The 14,359-nt window shown below is 40.5% G+C and overlaps 1 protein-coding gene across 1 annotated transcript; it reads left to right on the top strand.

The window, feature by feature from the left end:
• Positions 1-4,753: 4,753 nt before the first annotated feature.
• Positions 4,754-11,826, top strand: LOC110469812 (toll-like receptor 7). The gene is made up of 2 exons (XM_077790902.2): positions 4,754-4,891; positions 7,366-11,826. Exons 1-2 carry the CDS (start codon positions 4,889-4,891, stop codon positions 10,504-10,506), a joined length of 3,144 nt encoding a protein of 1,047 aa, XP_077647028.2. The 5' UTR covers positions 4,754-4,888; the 3' UTR covers positions 10,507-11,826.
• The last annotated feature ends 2,533 nt before the right edge of the window (positions 11,827-14,359 follow it).

The raw sequence follows: 14,359 nt of genomic DNA on the forward strand, positions 1-14,359 counted from the left end.
TCTCTGTAAATTCCCCAACAGGTGTAATTCTGGTGTGTAATCCACTCTGCTTTGGTTGCCAATCTGTACCAGGGTACCAGAGAACTGCTATGGAGAAAATGGCCCCATCCCAGCCAGACCCAGTATGGTTATTGTGACAAAAGTGGTGTGATTGTGGATACTTGTGTCTGTCTTTTCCAGGCCTGTGTAGAGCTATACTTGTAAGAAAAAGTAAAAGAAGGCAAAAAATAAAAGAAATTGTACAGAATAGGCAAACCATAGAGACTTGCTGAATTCCCTGCTCAGATTGTTGTGTCCCCATGCATGTGCATACATCTGCTCTTATTAGTAGGATTCATAGTGGATGGCTTTCATCCAACACTAAGTGAAGACGTCACCTTTGGCAAAATTATGATCCTGCTATGTGGAATCCTCCTTCATGTGTCTCCCTGATGGGGGCACCCCTAAAAATTTCTGTGTCTGGTATGAGAGATGGACAAGACTTGTTTTTTCAGTCTTCAGGTTGTTGTTTATTTTTCTGTTATCAGAAGTTCTGCACTCTGTCTACATCTCAAACTTAACGTACAAAGAGAAGGCACCAAAGTCACAAGACACACAGATTCAAGGTCTTTTAAAGCTATTTTGTTCAATTAACTCTTAGAACATATACTTTATTTCTACCTTTCTACCAATAACTAATTATTTTTCTGTCCATGCAACATCTGCATTGCAGTTCTCTCTAACCAATCACCCTGTGCTCCCAACACTGCAGAAAATGGAGTAGATGAAGAACAAGGTGATCAGACAATATCCAAAATCCTCCATCTTGTCTCCTACCCATCTCCATACTAAAACCCCAAAACTCTAAGTTTTTCACCCTGTGATAAATTATACTACTATCTATTTCACACATGCGAAGACTCCAATTCATCCCAAAGTCTTGGAAGTTTTCTTCATGGACAAAGGTTAAAAGCAGTGTTTTCCTGGGGATCAGGATTTCTCAGGACAGGCAGAGAAATATTCCCTTTGCCCTGGATTCCAACAGTGCTTTATTTTAGTTAAAATGAAAGCATTTTTTATAGGATATTATTATTATAGCACATAAATTATTATTATTAAAATGCCACATGATTTCTACAAAACAAATTAACATAGTACAAGCTGTAAGTAGTATAATACAGAATTTATAATAAATTTATAATAAATTTCAACTTCCAACTCCAATCAGTAAATCTTAATTTAACTTATGATGCCTAGTGACTTGAAACTTGTGCAGATCATGTCAACTCTTAGTCCATGTTTTGCTCTATCAATATAGCAATTACAATTAGACTCTCAAAACATGTAAAAGAATAAGTCACTCCCTCCATCCTCAGAGGATGCAAACAATGGTGGAGGCATGCCTGCTACTGGGGGTTGATGGGTTTCACTGTCCAGCAGCAGCTCTGGTTCAGGACCCCCCTTATGCCTCCTAACTGGTTGGATCTCTAGACTGTGGGCTGCTGCACTTCACCTCCCTCTTCTGTGGGGGTCTGGGACACTCCAGGACAGTAAGGAGGGGAGCAGTCACCTTGTGCCCAGGAGCCTTGAGGATGGGAGGGAGGAGAAAAAATGGTTTGTCTGGGTTTTCTTCTGGGTTCACAGAACTTTCAGGGCCTGAGAAGGAGGTGAAGGGTGATGAAGATGTGATCCACTCAGTGACAGGTGATGGCTGCTCGCCTCATGAATTGGCATTAATGAGCAGGGGTTGAAGCAGAGTGTACTGGTGGCAGTGGCACACATCAACACTTCACTTCTAGAGTGACTTGTCAGGGAAGGCAAGAATGAGGCATGTGCCACTGCTGCTCAGCTCTGAAGAGACCCCTGGTCCCACCAAGGCTCTCAGGGCTCAGAGAACAGTGGTGTTAAAGCAAAGGGAAAATCTGGCTCCAGCAGACTCCAGGGCAACCAGGCAGGAAGGTCACAGGGCTGGGAGTGGAAGCCTGCACCGCTGTGAATGGCAGGGCTCTGCACTTGGTCAAACAAGTAAAAACATTTGTGCTATCTGCAAATGTATCTAGATATATACAATATATACACTCTACAAAATACATTCCTATTGTATATAGGTGTTTTGCATGTATAAATATACATACATAGGAGACAAATCAATCCATTTCAAGTGCAGTTCATGACATTAGAATCAAAATAATTTCTATTGAATAGTAGCCCTCACAGATAGAAATGTCATGCACAGTTGTCAAAAAGGCAATATCAAGGTCTAAAATAAATTAAAAAATTATGTCTCATGGTCTTTAGAACTTTATCAATTGACATGCATGCATGTTTAATGTGAGCTGTGTTACAGCAGCTTGCCTGCCATAATCTTAAACCTTTATTTCATCTGGAGGTGCTTTCCTGCTATGTGATTTGTTTGGGTCCAGCAATGTCTGAGTTCCATGTTGTCCTGCAGGGGCTGTTCCAGTGCTCCCTCAGTGCTCTTGCCTGACTTCATAAACCATGGCAGGATTACCTACATGAAATATGAAAAAAGGCTAGCAATGCCATCACTAAGAAGCAGGATTTGAGGATATCCCACTTACAAGTGCCAAACCTGCTCTAAACCTGCCAGTTTTATGATTTGCCACCACTTTCTGCATTGTCATGCACCATGACTTCCAGCATTACTGCCTTGGCACTTCTCTTCATCATCCCTCAGAGAAAAGAAGGAATGATGTCTGTGGCTACTCCTGTCTTATCTGTCCATGAGGAAGAGGCAAGCAGAAGGGACACAGCTGCAGTGCTGACCCTGGACAACTTGGAAAATAGCTCCATCTTATTTTAGCTATTCTGGAATGTCTTCTGTCTCCCTTGAAGGTTACTCACTTTTAAAAACAAGAGTGATGGGCACCTTTGCTTTGAGCAAACAGTTTTAACCTGTTGTAAACCAAACAATCAGTCCTGGCACTGGGGTAGCCTGGGGCAGCCTGAGCTTTCAGAAAAGGCAGTTCTGTTTCTGTGGTATTAGTGCCTCCCTTGGCCATATCTCAGCACCCTGGGAAATTTGGGTAACCTCTTAACACATATCTGTCAGCAGGCCCTGAGTGCTTCCTCTGCCCTTGTTGTAGGACAATCTCCTCCTTTGCTGTCTCTGCTTATTGTTTTGGTAATTTTTAGTGCCCACAAACACATTTCTGCAACACCTATATGCAACATTAGTTTGAAAATTCCACTTATGTATTTCAAAACCTGAGTAAGATAATTTGCTTTCTTGAATAATTTTATGGGTAAATTATGCCATGTAACACTGAATGGTGTATTAACCATGAATGAATGGAGTTGTAACCTTATTCTTGAAATGAGGGCCAGCACTTTAGAGAAAAGACATTGCAGCAAGACTTTAGGACTGTAAGTAAACTTATCAAAATTTAAAATAAACACAGTGGAATCTTGATTTTAACAAATGAGATAAAGCAATCTTTTGTAGACAAAGGAACATAAAAAAGGAAATGTGAGTTTACCAATCTGATTGCAAGCCAACTATCAACCACATTTATAGATGTAGGATTAAGACAATGAAGGACTCCTGCTTTATTTTAAATTATTTTCCTCAATTCACAGCAGCCATAATATACATTTGCTCATATCAGTTGTTCCTCCCCGAACACATGATGTAGTAGGAAGTACTTTTCTGCTTTCAGTTACTTTGTGTTTCAAAGGCGGCAAAAGAGATTCGGTGCAATTTCTGACGGAAACTGAACTTTTAAAATCTGCAAACCAGTGACTCCCTGTGCCTCTAAAAATCAAGTTATAGTTCAGAAGTCCTGGATTTCTGAAAACTCCCCTCCATTTACCCTGCCGTGATCTCTGAAGGAAATTATTGCTCTATTTTGCTTCCTACATTTCATAGGTAAAAGCAAAATAAAGATAAGAAGGGGTCTGCATTTTACTAGCACTCAGCTAAAGCTACAGTTTCACTTTATACAGAACTGAAACTCCTTGAGCTTTTAGCTGGTTGTAAAAAGTTCCTAATATTAAAACAAAACAAAACAAAAAAAAATATCAACCTGAGAGCAAAAGAAACTGCTAAGTGTTGGCACATCTATTAAAATTTCCACAGTCTGTAGTCATAGACTCTGAGAGAGCACCTGTCAAAAATTACGAGGTTGAGTGACTGGACATTGTGTTTTAGAGAACCTTCATGCAAGCAAAGTGGACACTAGACATCTCATATTCCAGTGACATGTACCAGGAATGTGGCTGGTTACTTGAAGAAATCATTCACAATCTAACTTGTGCACACTCTTCCACATAGTTTTCACTTCTTTGTATTCAGTTACCCGTGTCCTTATCCTTATCCTTTTCATCTTGGTTTTCGTTCCCTTCCCCAAGTTCCTTTCACTTAACAGACATTTCTTCCAGCTTTCTACATAAAGTATTCAGCTTAAGAGATTTGTATGCTCATATTAGCGCACAAGTGATTCTCAGAAAGATCTGAATCCTTGAAGCTAGTACCTGCAGAAATAAATCCCAAATAATAATTATAAAAATTACTAAACTTCCATGTCATTTAACAATTTTTGTCTCCCTTCATGCAGCTTGTATTTTAAAAAGGGGAAAAAAAAGGAACTTGAGCTTCTGCAATCTTTGTTGATCACATGAGTATTACCCTTTCATAATGCCTTTGTCTCCTAGATGGTTAATCTCATACTCTCTCATTAAGGATTTTGAAGTTGCCTTCCTTTGGTGTTCAGATGAAGAGAAAGAAGATCTGGTGTAGATTACTGTTGTCTTGAGTGGGTTATGTCATGTAACATTCTCCCCTACACCTCAGATGAACCACTGGAAACCATTTTGATGCTGTTCTCTTCTGCTTCAATTTGTGGTCTCTTCCAGCATCTAATCTATCAGACCTGGAAGCACAAAGAATATGGTATGTTCAATTTTTATTATAAATTTGCTCTTAGACATTTTTGACTGGAACAGTTGTGAAAGATTTTCAAGAGCATATTCTGCTTCTGTGTTTTCTAAATGGTTCTCTTTACTGTTATGGTTAGAAGCTGCAGAGAATTATTAAGGGAAAGGATTTTTCTGTATTTCTATACTTCAGAATGAGCATTATATATATATACATATGCTTGCTGTAACTTCTGAGATGTTTCTCTAGCATTTCCCCCACGAACAAATATATAGAACCCCCACAGAAAACCCTCCTTCAGAAACACATAGCTGTACCGTTGCTGAATATTTTAAGAACACCCTAAATCATTAAGAGTTTATGCATGTGCCAGTTAAGATCAGTAGATTAGCTCTTTTCAAACTTCTTATAAAGCCAAGCATAGATTAGTGAGAAAAGAACAGCTCCCATACTCTAGTTGCACTTTTAAGCAAGCCTCTCACTGCCAAGACATAGCACAAGACAGCATTGCTTTTTGCTCCTATTTAGAAGGTTTTTTTGCTTTTTCTGGAATGGAAGTGAGGTTTTACACATGTGAATAGCCAGATACAGCACCAGAATGTAACTCTTTGCAGTTCAAATAGCTAATGCATTAAAAAGATTATCAGGAAAGGGAAGAATATATGGAGAAATGAAGCACAAAGAGCTAGGCTGACTCTGCAACTACACTTAGGTCCCTAAAAACAGAACTACATGAGAAACTTACAAATATATTCATGAAGACTTTCAAAGGCCAGATTCTTTGCAACTAATTCCAGGCACCTAAATGTGCAGCATTACTTTCTGTTTGGTGTGTAGTAAGCCAGAGCTCTCACCATCTTCAGAGCCAAGCAGCAGCTGGAGATGGATCTCTCAGTCTCTCTCTTCCTTCCCTCCTTCCTCTCTTGAGTGTCAGTGCAGCCTAGGTTAATGACAATAAAGTGAGAAACTTGGGTAATCACCTAAAATTAAGGGTCTGAGTGCAATGGCTGCATATATGTTCATGTAGAAAGTTTGTGTCTTTAAGCTAGAGTGCAATCATACCTTGCCCATGTCATTCTCTAAAGCTTGGACAGTGTTTATTTTGGTTTATCACATCATTGAAGGTTGAATCTAATTAGCTTTTCCTCCTGTTGCATTAATTATGTAGCAATTTGGCATAAAATAACCTCCCTTGCTTTCCAGCTGGTCCTCAGAACTCAGAGGGGCTGGGTGTGTCTGGACTTAATTTCTGATTTGAGCCAATTAACTACTACTAAGTCTGGTCAGGTTCCCAGATGCAAAAATAGTCTGATTTACACTACAGGTCTCATCTCATTCCTGAACAGATTCACCAGTTGTGAGTATTACTGATTCATCACTGTAAGTCGGATTTATTTCAATAAGAACTTCCATGAACACACTTCCATTGCACCAGTAGTACAATTTATTGGATAATTGATAAATACACTAGACTTGCAACATACAAATGTGCAGTGCTATGTAAGTGCTCCCAGTGCAAATCTTACCAAAGAAGCATCCCTAGTTTTGTGAAGAGACAGAAATAACTCCATTGACTAGTCCATAAAATTACTGTATTCTCATCCTCTGCAAATGAAGATTTCAAATGCCAGTTTATACTTTTGGGAGAAGCTGAAGAGACTGTGGTCAAATATTCTGTTACTGCTGCCATTAATGGGGGACAGAGAGCAGCCACTTATATGTAAATGAGGGATATCAAGAGCAACACAGCAATTACAAAGACTTTGGGTCTTGCACAAGGAATGTACAGAATTGTGAAAGTACAGTACCCGTTTCTGCCTGCCACAGATCTTTCTCTTAGCCACAGATCTCAGGGAAATCCCTTTACCACACATATAACAGCATATGTCATGGCTGTAGGCCTCATCCCTAGATTAACCTCATTCCTTGTTTTAGAGGTGGACTTTGATGTGCAGTGGCTGCTAGTATTGCCCTCTCTGACTGATGGTTCTGTGTCCATGGCTGGTGACATCCAGCACTTCATGGGCTGCTGTGGTGTGCATCATCAGATGCACAGTAAAGGGTACCCATGTGACAGAGTAAAATGTCTTGCAGTGTAAGGAGTCTCTATGGTTTCCCTACTAGCTCTCTGCTAGGCTCCATGTGCACTTGCCTTGGCTAATGTTCCTGACCCTGGGGGACATTGTTCAGGAATAAAAGATGGAGACAGGCAGTTGCTGGGATATCATGGGCCATTTGGTTAGGCTAGATACTCCTTCATTAGTCTCATAATGTTTTATATATGCATAAAATGCTGTGTCTTAAGAAAAAAAAAAAAAAAAGGAAATACCAACGTATACCATCAGAAACTTTTAATCCTACTTGCACATCAATTCATGGTCAGTGTGAGACAAGAACCAGAATTTAGATGTATAGTTGACCTGACCCAGTGTATAGATTAAATACTCTCATTACATTAAACTAATACCTCCTGTTTTCCTTGGTTTTAGGTACCTTGTACAAAGATGTCAAATGCGTTGTCATTTATTTTGCTCTTCATATTCCCACTGCTGCTGTCAGGGGCTTGGTTTCCCAAAACTTTACCCTGTGATGTTAAATCTTCAGAAGGTACTGTGACAGTGGACTGCACCGACCGGCGCCTTACAGAAGTGCCCAGAGGGATCCCTGGAAATGCTACCAACCTTACCCTGAGTATTAACCATATTCCCAACATCTACCCAACATCCTTTGATCGTCTTGAAAATCTCCAGGAGATTGACTTCAGATGCAACTGTGTGCCTGTCAAACTGGGGCCCAAAGATCATGTGTGCACCAGCCCCCTGAAAATTGAGAATGGCAGTTTTGCTGCCCTGACAAGATTGAAGTCATTGTACTTGGATGCAAACCAGCTGGCAGAAATACCCCAAGGTCTTCCTGCTACTTTAACCTTGCTGAGCCTGGAAGCAAACCATGTCTTTTCTATCCAGAAATCCAGCTTCTCAGAGCTAGGAAACATAGAGGTATTGTATCTTGGACAGAACTGTTACTATCGCAATCCATGCAATGTTTCCTTTGAAATTGAGGAGAGAGCCTTCCTGGCACTGAAAAAGTTAACAATACTATCCCTCAAGTCCAACAACTTAACACAAATCCCACCCAATTTGTCATCTACTTTAAAGGAACTGTACATTTACAACAACAGGATTCAAGAGATTCAAGAACAGGATTTCAGTGGCCTTCTCAACCTAGAAATTCTCGACCTAAGCGGCAATTGCCCACGTTGCTATAATGCCCCATATCCTTGTATTCCCTGTCCCAAGAGCTCAATTCAGATACATTCAAAGGCTTTTGACTCCTTGGAAAACTTAAGGATTTTGCGGCTTCACAGTAACTCTCTTCAGAGCATACCCAGCAGCTGGTTTAAAAACATCAAGGAGCTCAAAGAACTTGACCTCTCCCAAAATTTCCTCATGAGGGAGATTGGAGATGCTCAGTTCCTGACATTTCTTCCCAGCCTTGTGCAGCTTGATCTGTCCTTTAACTTTGAACTGAAGTTGTATTCTCCCTTCTTGAATCTTTCTAAGACATTTTCCTCCCTCTTTAACCTGGAAACCCTGAGGCTCAAGGGTTATGTCTTTAAAGAACTGAGGGCACAAGATCTACAACCACTGCTCAGTCTTAGAAATCTGACCATGCTGGATCTCGGGACTAATTTTATTAAAGTTGCAGACATGACAGTGTTTGAAGAATTCCCATCTCTTAAGTTCATTGACCTGTCAGTGAATAAAATTTCTCCTTCTTCAAGGGAAAGCAACTTCCATGGATTTTGCTCTAATCATGGAGTTTCAGTTGAGCAATACAACAGGCAAGTGCAACAAGAGATGCATTATTTCAGGTATGATGAGTATGAGCGAAGTTGCCGTTCCAAAGACATAGAGGCTTCTTCCTACCAATCTTTAGTTAAGGAAGATTGCCTTAACTATGGAAAAACTCTGGATTTAAGCAGAAACAATGTATTTTTTGTTAACCCCTCAGACTTCCAGGGACTTAGCTCCCTCAAATGTCTCAACTTGTCAGATAATGCAATAAGTCAAACTTTAAATGGAAGTGAATTCTCTTCCTTGTCTGGATTGAAATATCTGGATTTTTCTAACAACAGGGTTGATTTGCTATACCAGACTGCTTTCAAAGAACTAAAATTATTAGAAATTCTAGATCTGAGCAATAACCAGCATTATTTTCTGGCAGAAGGTGTTACTCACATGCTTAGTTTTATGAAAAACCTAGCCCATTTGAGGAAGCTGATGATGAATGACAATGACATTTCTAGCACTATTGATACAGGAATGGAAAGTCAATCTCTTAGAATTTTAGAATTCAGAGGGAATCGTTTAGATGCCTTATGGATGGATGGCAATGCTAGATACTTGTCCTTCTTTGAAAATCTGACCAGCCTGGAAGAACTGGATATTTCCTTCAACTCACTCAGTTTTTTGCCTCATGGTGTTTTTGAAAAAATGCCTCCCAGTCTGAAGATCCTCAACTTAACAAATAATCGACTGAAGAGTTTCATCTGGGGAAACCTCCCCTCTCTGAAGAACCTAGTAACTCTGGACCTGAGCAATAACCTTCTGACTAATGTTCCCCAAGAGCTGTCTAATTGCACTTCATCTCTCCAAGAACTGATGCTCCGAAACAATCGCATTCACATGCTAACCAAATATTTTCTCAGAGGTGCTTTTGAACTGAGGTACTTAGATCTCAGCTCAAATAAGATTGAAATAATTAAGAGATCTAGCTTCCCTGAAAACGTCATTAACAACCTGAAGATGCTGCTTTTGCACGGCAATCCTTTTAAGTGTAACTGTGAGGCTGTGTGGTTTGTCTGGTGGATCAATCGGACGCAGGTGACCATTCCTCTTCTGGCCACTGACGTCACCTGTGCTGGCCCAGGGGCACATAAAGGAAAGAGCGTGGTTTTCTTGGATCTGTACACCTGTGAGCTGGACACGTCGTATTTGATCCTGTATGCTCTGTCAGCTTCGGCCATCCTTGCCTTGATGGTGTTTGCAGTGATGAGCCATCTCTACTTCTGGGATGTGTGGTACAGCTACCATTACTGCGCTGCCAGGCTGAAGGGCTATCGGCGCTTGTCTTCACCAGCTGCTTGCTACGATGCCTTTATTGCCTATGACAGTGAAGATCCAGCTGTGAATGAGTGGGTGCTGCAAGAGCTGGTTGAAAGGCTGGAAAACCAAAAAGCCAGGCAGTTCAATTTATGTCTGGAAGGAAGGGACTGGCTCCCAGGACAGCCGGTCTTTGACAACCTTTCCCAGAGCATTCAGCTGAGCAAAAAGACCATCTTTGTGCTGACCAACAGGTATATTAAAAGTGGCCGCTTCAAGACAACGTTTTATATGGCTCATCAGCGGCTTCTGGATGAGAAGATGGACGTCATTATCTTGGTATTTCTTGAGAAGGTTTTGCAGAAGTCCCGCTATGTCCGTCTGAGGAAGAGGCTGTGCAGAAATTCAGTCCTGGAATGGCCAACCAATCCTCAGTCTCAGCCCTACTTCTGGCAGTGTCTGAAAAATGCCATAGCTATGAGTAATTCTCTGGCTTACAACAAGCTTCTCCAAGAAACTGTTTAGCTCTACTCTCCCTGTCAATATTATGATGCATAAGGCAAAAAATACTCAGCAAATTATTCTGAACTTAATTTGAAGAAACTGTCAAAGCAGGGAGGATATACCTCTTTGATGTTATACCCCAAGATGAAAGGAACAATTACTTTGAAATCCTATAATTCCAAGTTGAATAGAAAGTGTTGCCAGAACAGATATTTAGTTGACATACACCTTGCTTTGCACTGATCTCTGCACAGCAAGGGGAGATGCTAAAATGGGAAGGTATGTGAGTTCATGTTCTGTAGGGCTTGCAAGTCGCTTTGTGATAACAAGGAAGGAGAGCAGGACAGCAGAGAGGAATAGGCATAAGGCAGGTGAAGAAAATAGAGTAAATCAAGGAGGAGGTGAGACTAGACAAAGAAAGGAAAGTAAAAGGAAAAAAAGAGAAAGTGGAAGTGGTGGTAAGAAAGGGGAAACATGTAGCTATACTATAGTATAGCAGAAGTTCAGATACATTTACTGCCGATTTCCAGATAAATTTTTCACTTTGCCTTTCATCTGCCTCCTGGGCTGTTGGCTGAGCTGGCTCCTGCTTGAAGACTTTAGAGCTCCTCTCTAATGTTGTACTATCTGTTTGAGGACCTTTTCCACCCAAGCCCTGAGTGACCACACTTTTGTATATCTTGGGTGTTCGCTGCTCTTGCCAGGGCTGGAGCCTGAGGACATGTCACCTGTCCCCAGAAGAAAATTTAGACAGAATTCGGAAGTGAAAAGCATGTAAGATCAGGTCTCACAAGGAAAATATTCCTGTTTCTTTAGCTGTGCTGTGGTTCTCCAGAGCAGTCTTAAGCCCTCCTTTTCCTCTTTGTTCCCCAGGTAGGTCCCTCTCCCACAGCAGCTGAGGTAGCACTACTAAACACTTGAGATAGGAATGGGTTTGACTTTAGGGACAACCTGAAGAAATGAAGAAACATAAACACCTGTGCCTGTTCCCCACACTGTTTCACAGTACAGACTCGTTGAACACATGAGAGTATTTCAAGTGAAACTTTTTGCAACAGCAGCCTCAATTTCTGAGCATGACATAGGCAGGTTCTCTGCTTGATGTGATGATGTCCGTTTTGGGAGAAGCAGCACATTTTCACCTTGCTGGGTGCTTCTGTCTGCAGCAGTCTGCGCAGCTTCTCCCCTCTTTATCAAAGCTCTTTTTCTTTTCTGGCAACTAGTCTTGGTGACATCTCTGCCTGATATTATCACTGTTAACTGCTTTAAACTTGTTTATTTCAGATGCCACCTACATTTTCTCACCTAAGTGTTCTGGCTGACCCTTTCTTTTGACAAGAAGACAGAAAAAAAAGAAACACAAGAAAAGAAACTTCATATAATAATATTACAGATTAGAAGGGGTTTTCCCTCGCAATTTTTCATAACATTTTTACTGATTGAATGCAGAAGTAGGAAAAAGATGAGGACCTGGTTAAAATTGTGAGTTTTAGAGTTATATTTTAATAATGTGTATTTCTGGTGGTTTTGTTTGTAAGCCTAAACAATCTGTATGAATAAATATAACATAAGCTGTAATGTGATTCTCTTCATAAGGTAGTACTTGAAACAGGAACCTCTATCCCACAGTTACACCCACACCATCTCCCTCTGCCTCCCCACAAAATATCTATTTGGAGCAGATCCTCTTTCTCAGCCTCACTGACAAGGGCAGGAACACTAGGTCACTCAAGGCTTTCTGAGGTTGAGAGGAGAGGTATTTTTTCCTCTTCCATAAAGAAGCATGCACAGGATGGGTATGGGATGAATAGAAATGAGTACAAATTGATACAGGTATTAAGGGAGGTGACAAAGAAAGGTATTCTCTTTGTTTTGTTGCTTGCTAACAAGAAGGTCTTATGAGTGAAATGGTGATTGGTGGACATTTTGGACCATGAAGCAATTGAATTTAAGATATCTAGTGACAGGAGGAAAATAGCCAGGAAAATTCTGAATGTGAGAAGAGTAGACTTCAGGCTGCTCAGGGAAGTAGTTTGTAAGGTCCCTTAGTAAACTGGTTTTGAAGATGCTGGGATCTACCAGTGTGGTCAAAATTTAAACACCAACTGCTTGGAGAATGGGAACATGTCATTCCAAAATGCTTGAAATAAAACTGGTGAGGCAGAAGGCTGGCTTGACTGACCAGGAATCTTTCTGTGGAACTAAGGAAGATAAAAGAAAATGTATGGCCAGTGAAAGCAAGGCTGAGTGACTGGAGAAGATGTTGTGGTTTAATCCCAACTGGCAAGTAAGCACCATACAATCACTCACTCACTTCTCTCCATTGTGGTGGGATGGGGAAGATGAATCAGAAAAGAAGTGTAACACTTGCTGGTTGAGATAAGGACAGTTTAGTAGTTAAAATGAAGTAAAATATAATATTGCAACAACAAAAATAGTAAGAAAAAAATCAAGAGAGAGACAGAGGGAGAGAAGAAAACCCATTAATAACAAGCAATGTACAATGAATAGCTCATCACCTGCTTACTGATGCACAACCCATCTCCACACCACAATCAGATCCCTTTCTGTGTTACTCCACCAGTTTATATACTGGGCATGACATTCTATGGCACAAGATACCCCTTTGGCCAGTTGGCACAGCTGTCACAGCTGTGCCCCCTCGCTTGGGCACTTCTCTCTGGCAGAGCTTGGAGCTTGTTTGCCTGGTTGGTGTAGCTGTGTCCAAATTACAAACTACTGAAGAGTTCTGAGGTTTCTGTACATGAGGGTGTTGTGATAATATAGCTTGTGATTTGGTGTGAGGTCCGTTAGGAGGAGGAACTATGGATTTTTGTCCAATTTAAAAGTGGACTTTTACAGTTGCACTAACAAGTCTATATATCATTCTCCCTTCAGAGGTCAGGTCATAGAGACATTTCATGAATATCTCATCCTAATGCATGAGTTTAAGAAGGATGCAAGATGCAATTATTTTAATTGCAACCCAAAAGTAGGGTTTTCCTCCATTAGCTCTGTAGGTGTTTGCATTGAGAACACTTTCAGTAAGGCAAAGTGGCTGCTGCTCCAGGTTTATATGTGCAGCAAGTTGGTCTTGAATAACCATGTCACATGGACATCAAAGTATCTGATGTACTGTAAACACCCACTGTGATGACCAAAGAATGTTCTGCATCAATTGCTGCTTCCTTACAGAAATTGTAACAGACCATGGCTAGATTTAGTATTTAGCCTATGTGGCCTGGAAAAACCATACATGGAATGGAAGAAGCAGAAAGAGGATAAAGGAAGAAGAATATTGGTGAATTAACTGATTTTTTACCATTCCTTTGGAATTGGAAGAAAAAAAATGTGCTATTTACATTACTGCTGCTAGTGTGATACAAAAATAGTAATCACTGAAATTTGGTAAGAATCATCTATACTTACAGCACAAGTTTATATGACTGTAAAATCCTCTCTGATTTCTTTGATCTCTCTGTTTTTAAGAACTGACATATGAGGAACTTGCAGGTGCCTTCCCTGTGAGAAAAATTTATATTTGAAGTGACTTCTGAAATCAAAGCAAGTCTGATTTCAACATAGCTTGTTTAGTGTCTTGTTCTGCAATAAAATTGGGGTGCTATGTAGCAAAATGATATTCCATAAAGAAACTTTATAGCATCTTTAAAAATACACTGTGAGTAGATCACACTGGGGTCAATAGGCCCTCTACAACTGTGAACCTATTTTTTGTCTTCTGACTAACCCTGCCTTTTCATTTCCTCAGTCTGTTCTGAAAGTATCTGCCTGTAGAAATTAGCCCTATGATAGGTTGTTCATTTGAAAAAAAAATCAGCCACAGGCCAAATTTCTCCATTTTCTGTGAAGAAGA

Source organism: Lonchura striata, chromosome 1 (genome assembly GCF_050655825.1).
Source record: "Lonchura striata isolate lonStrDom1 chromosome 1, ASM5065582v1, whole genome shotgun sequence".
Classification (NCBI taxonomy): Eukaryota; Metazoa; Chordata; class Aves; order Passeriformes; family Estrildidae; genus Lonchura; species Lonchura striata.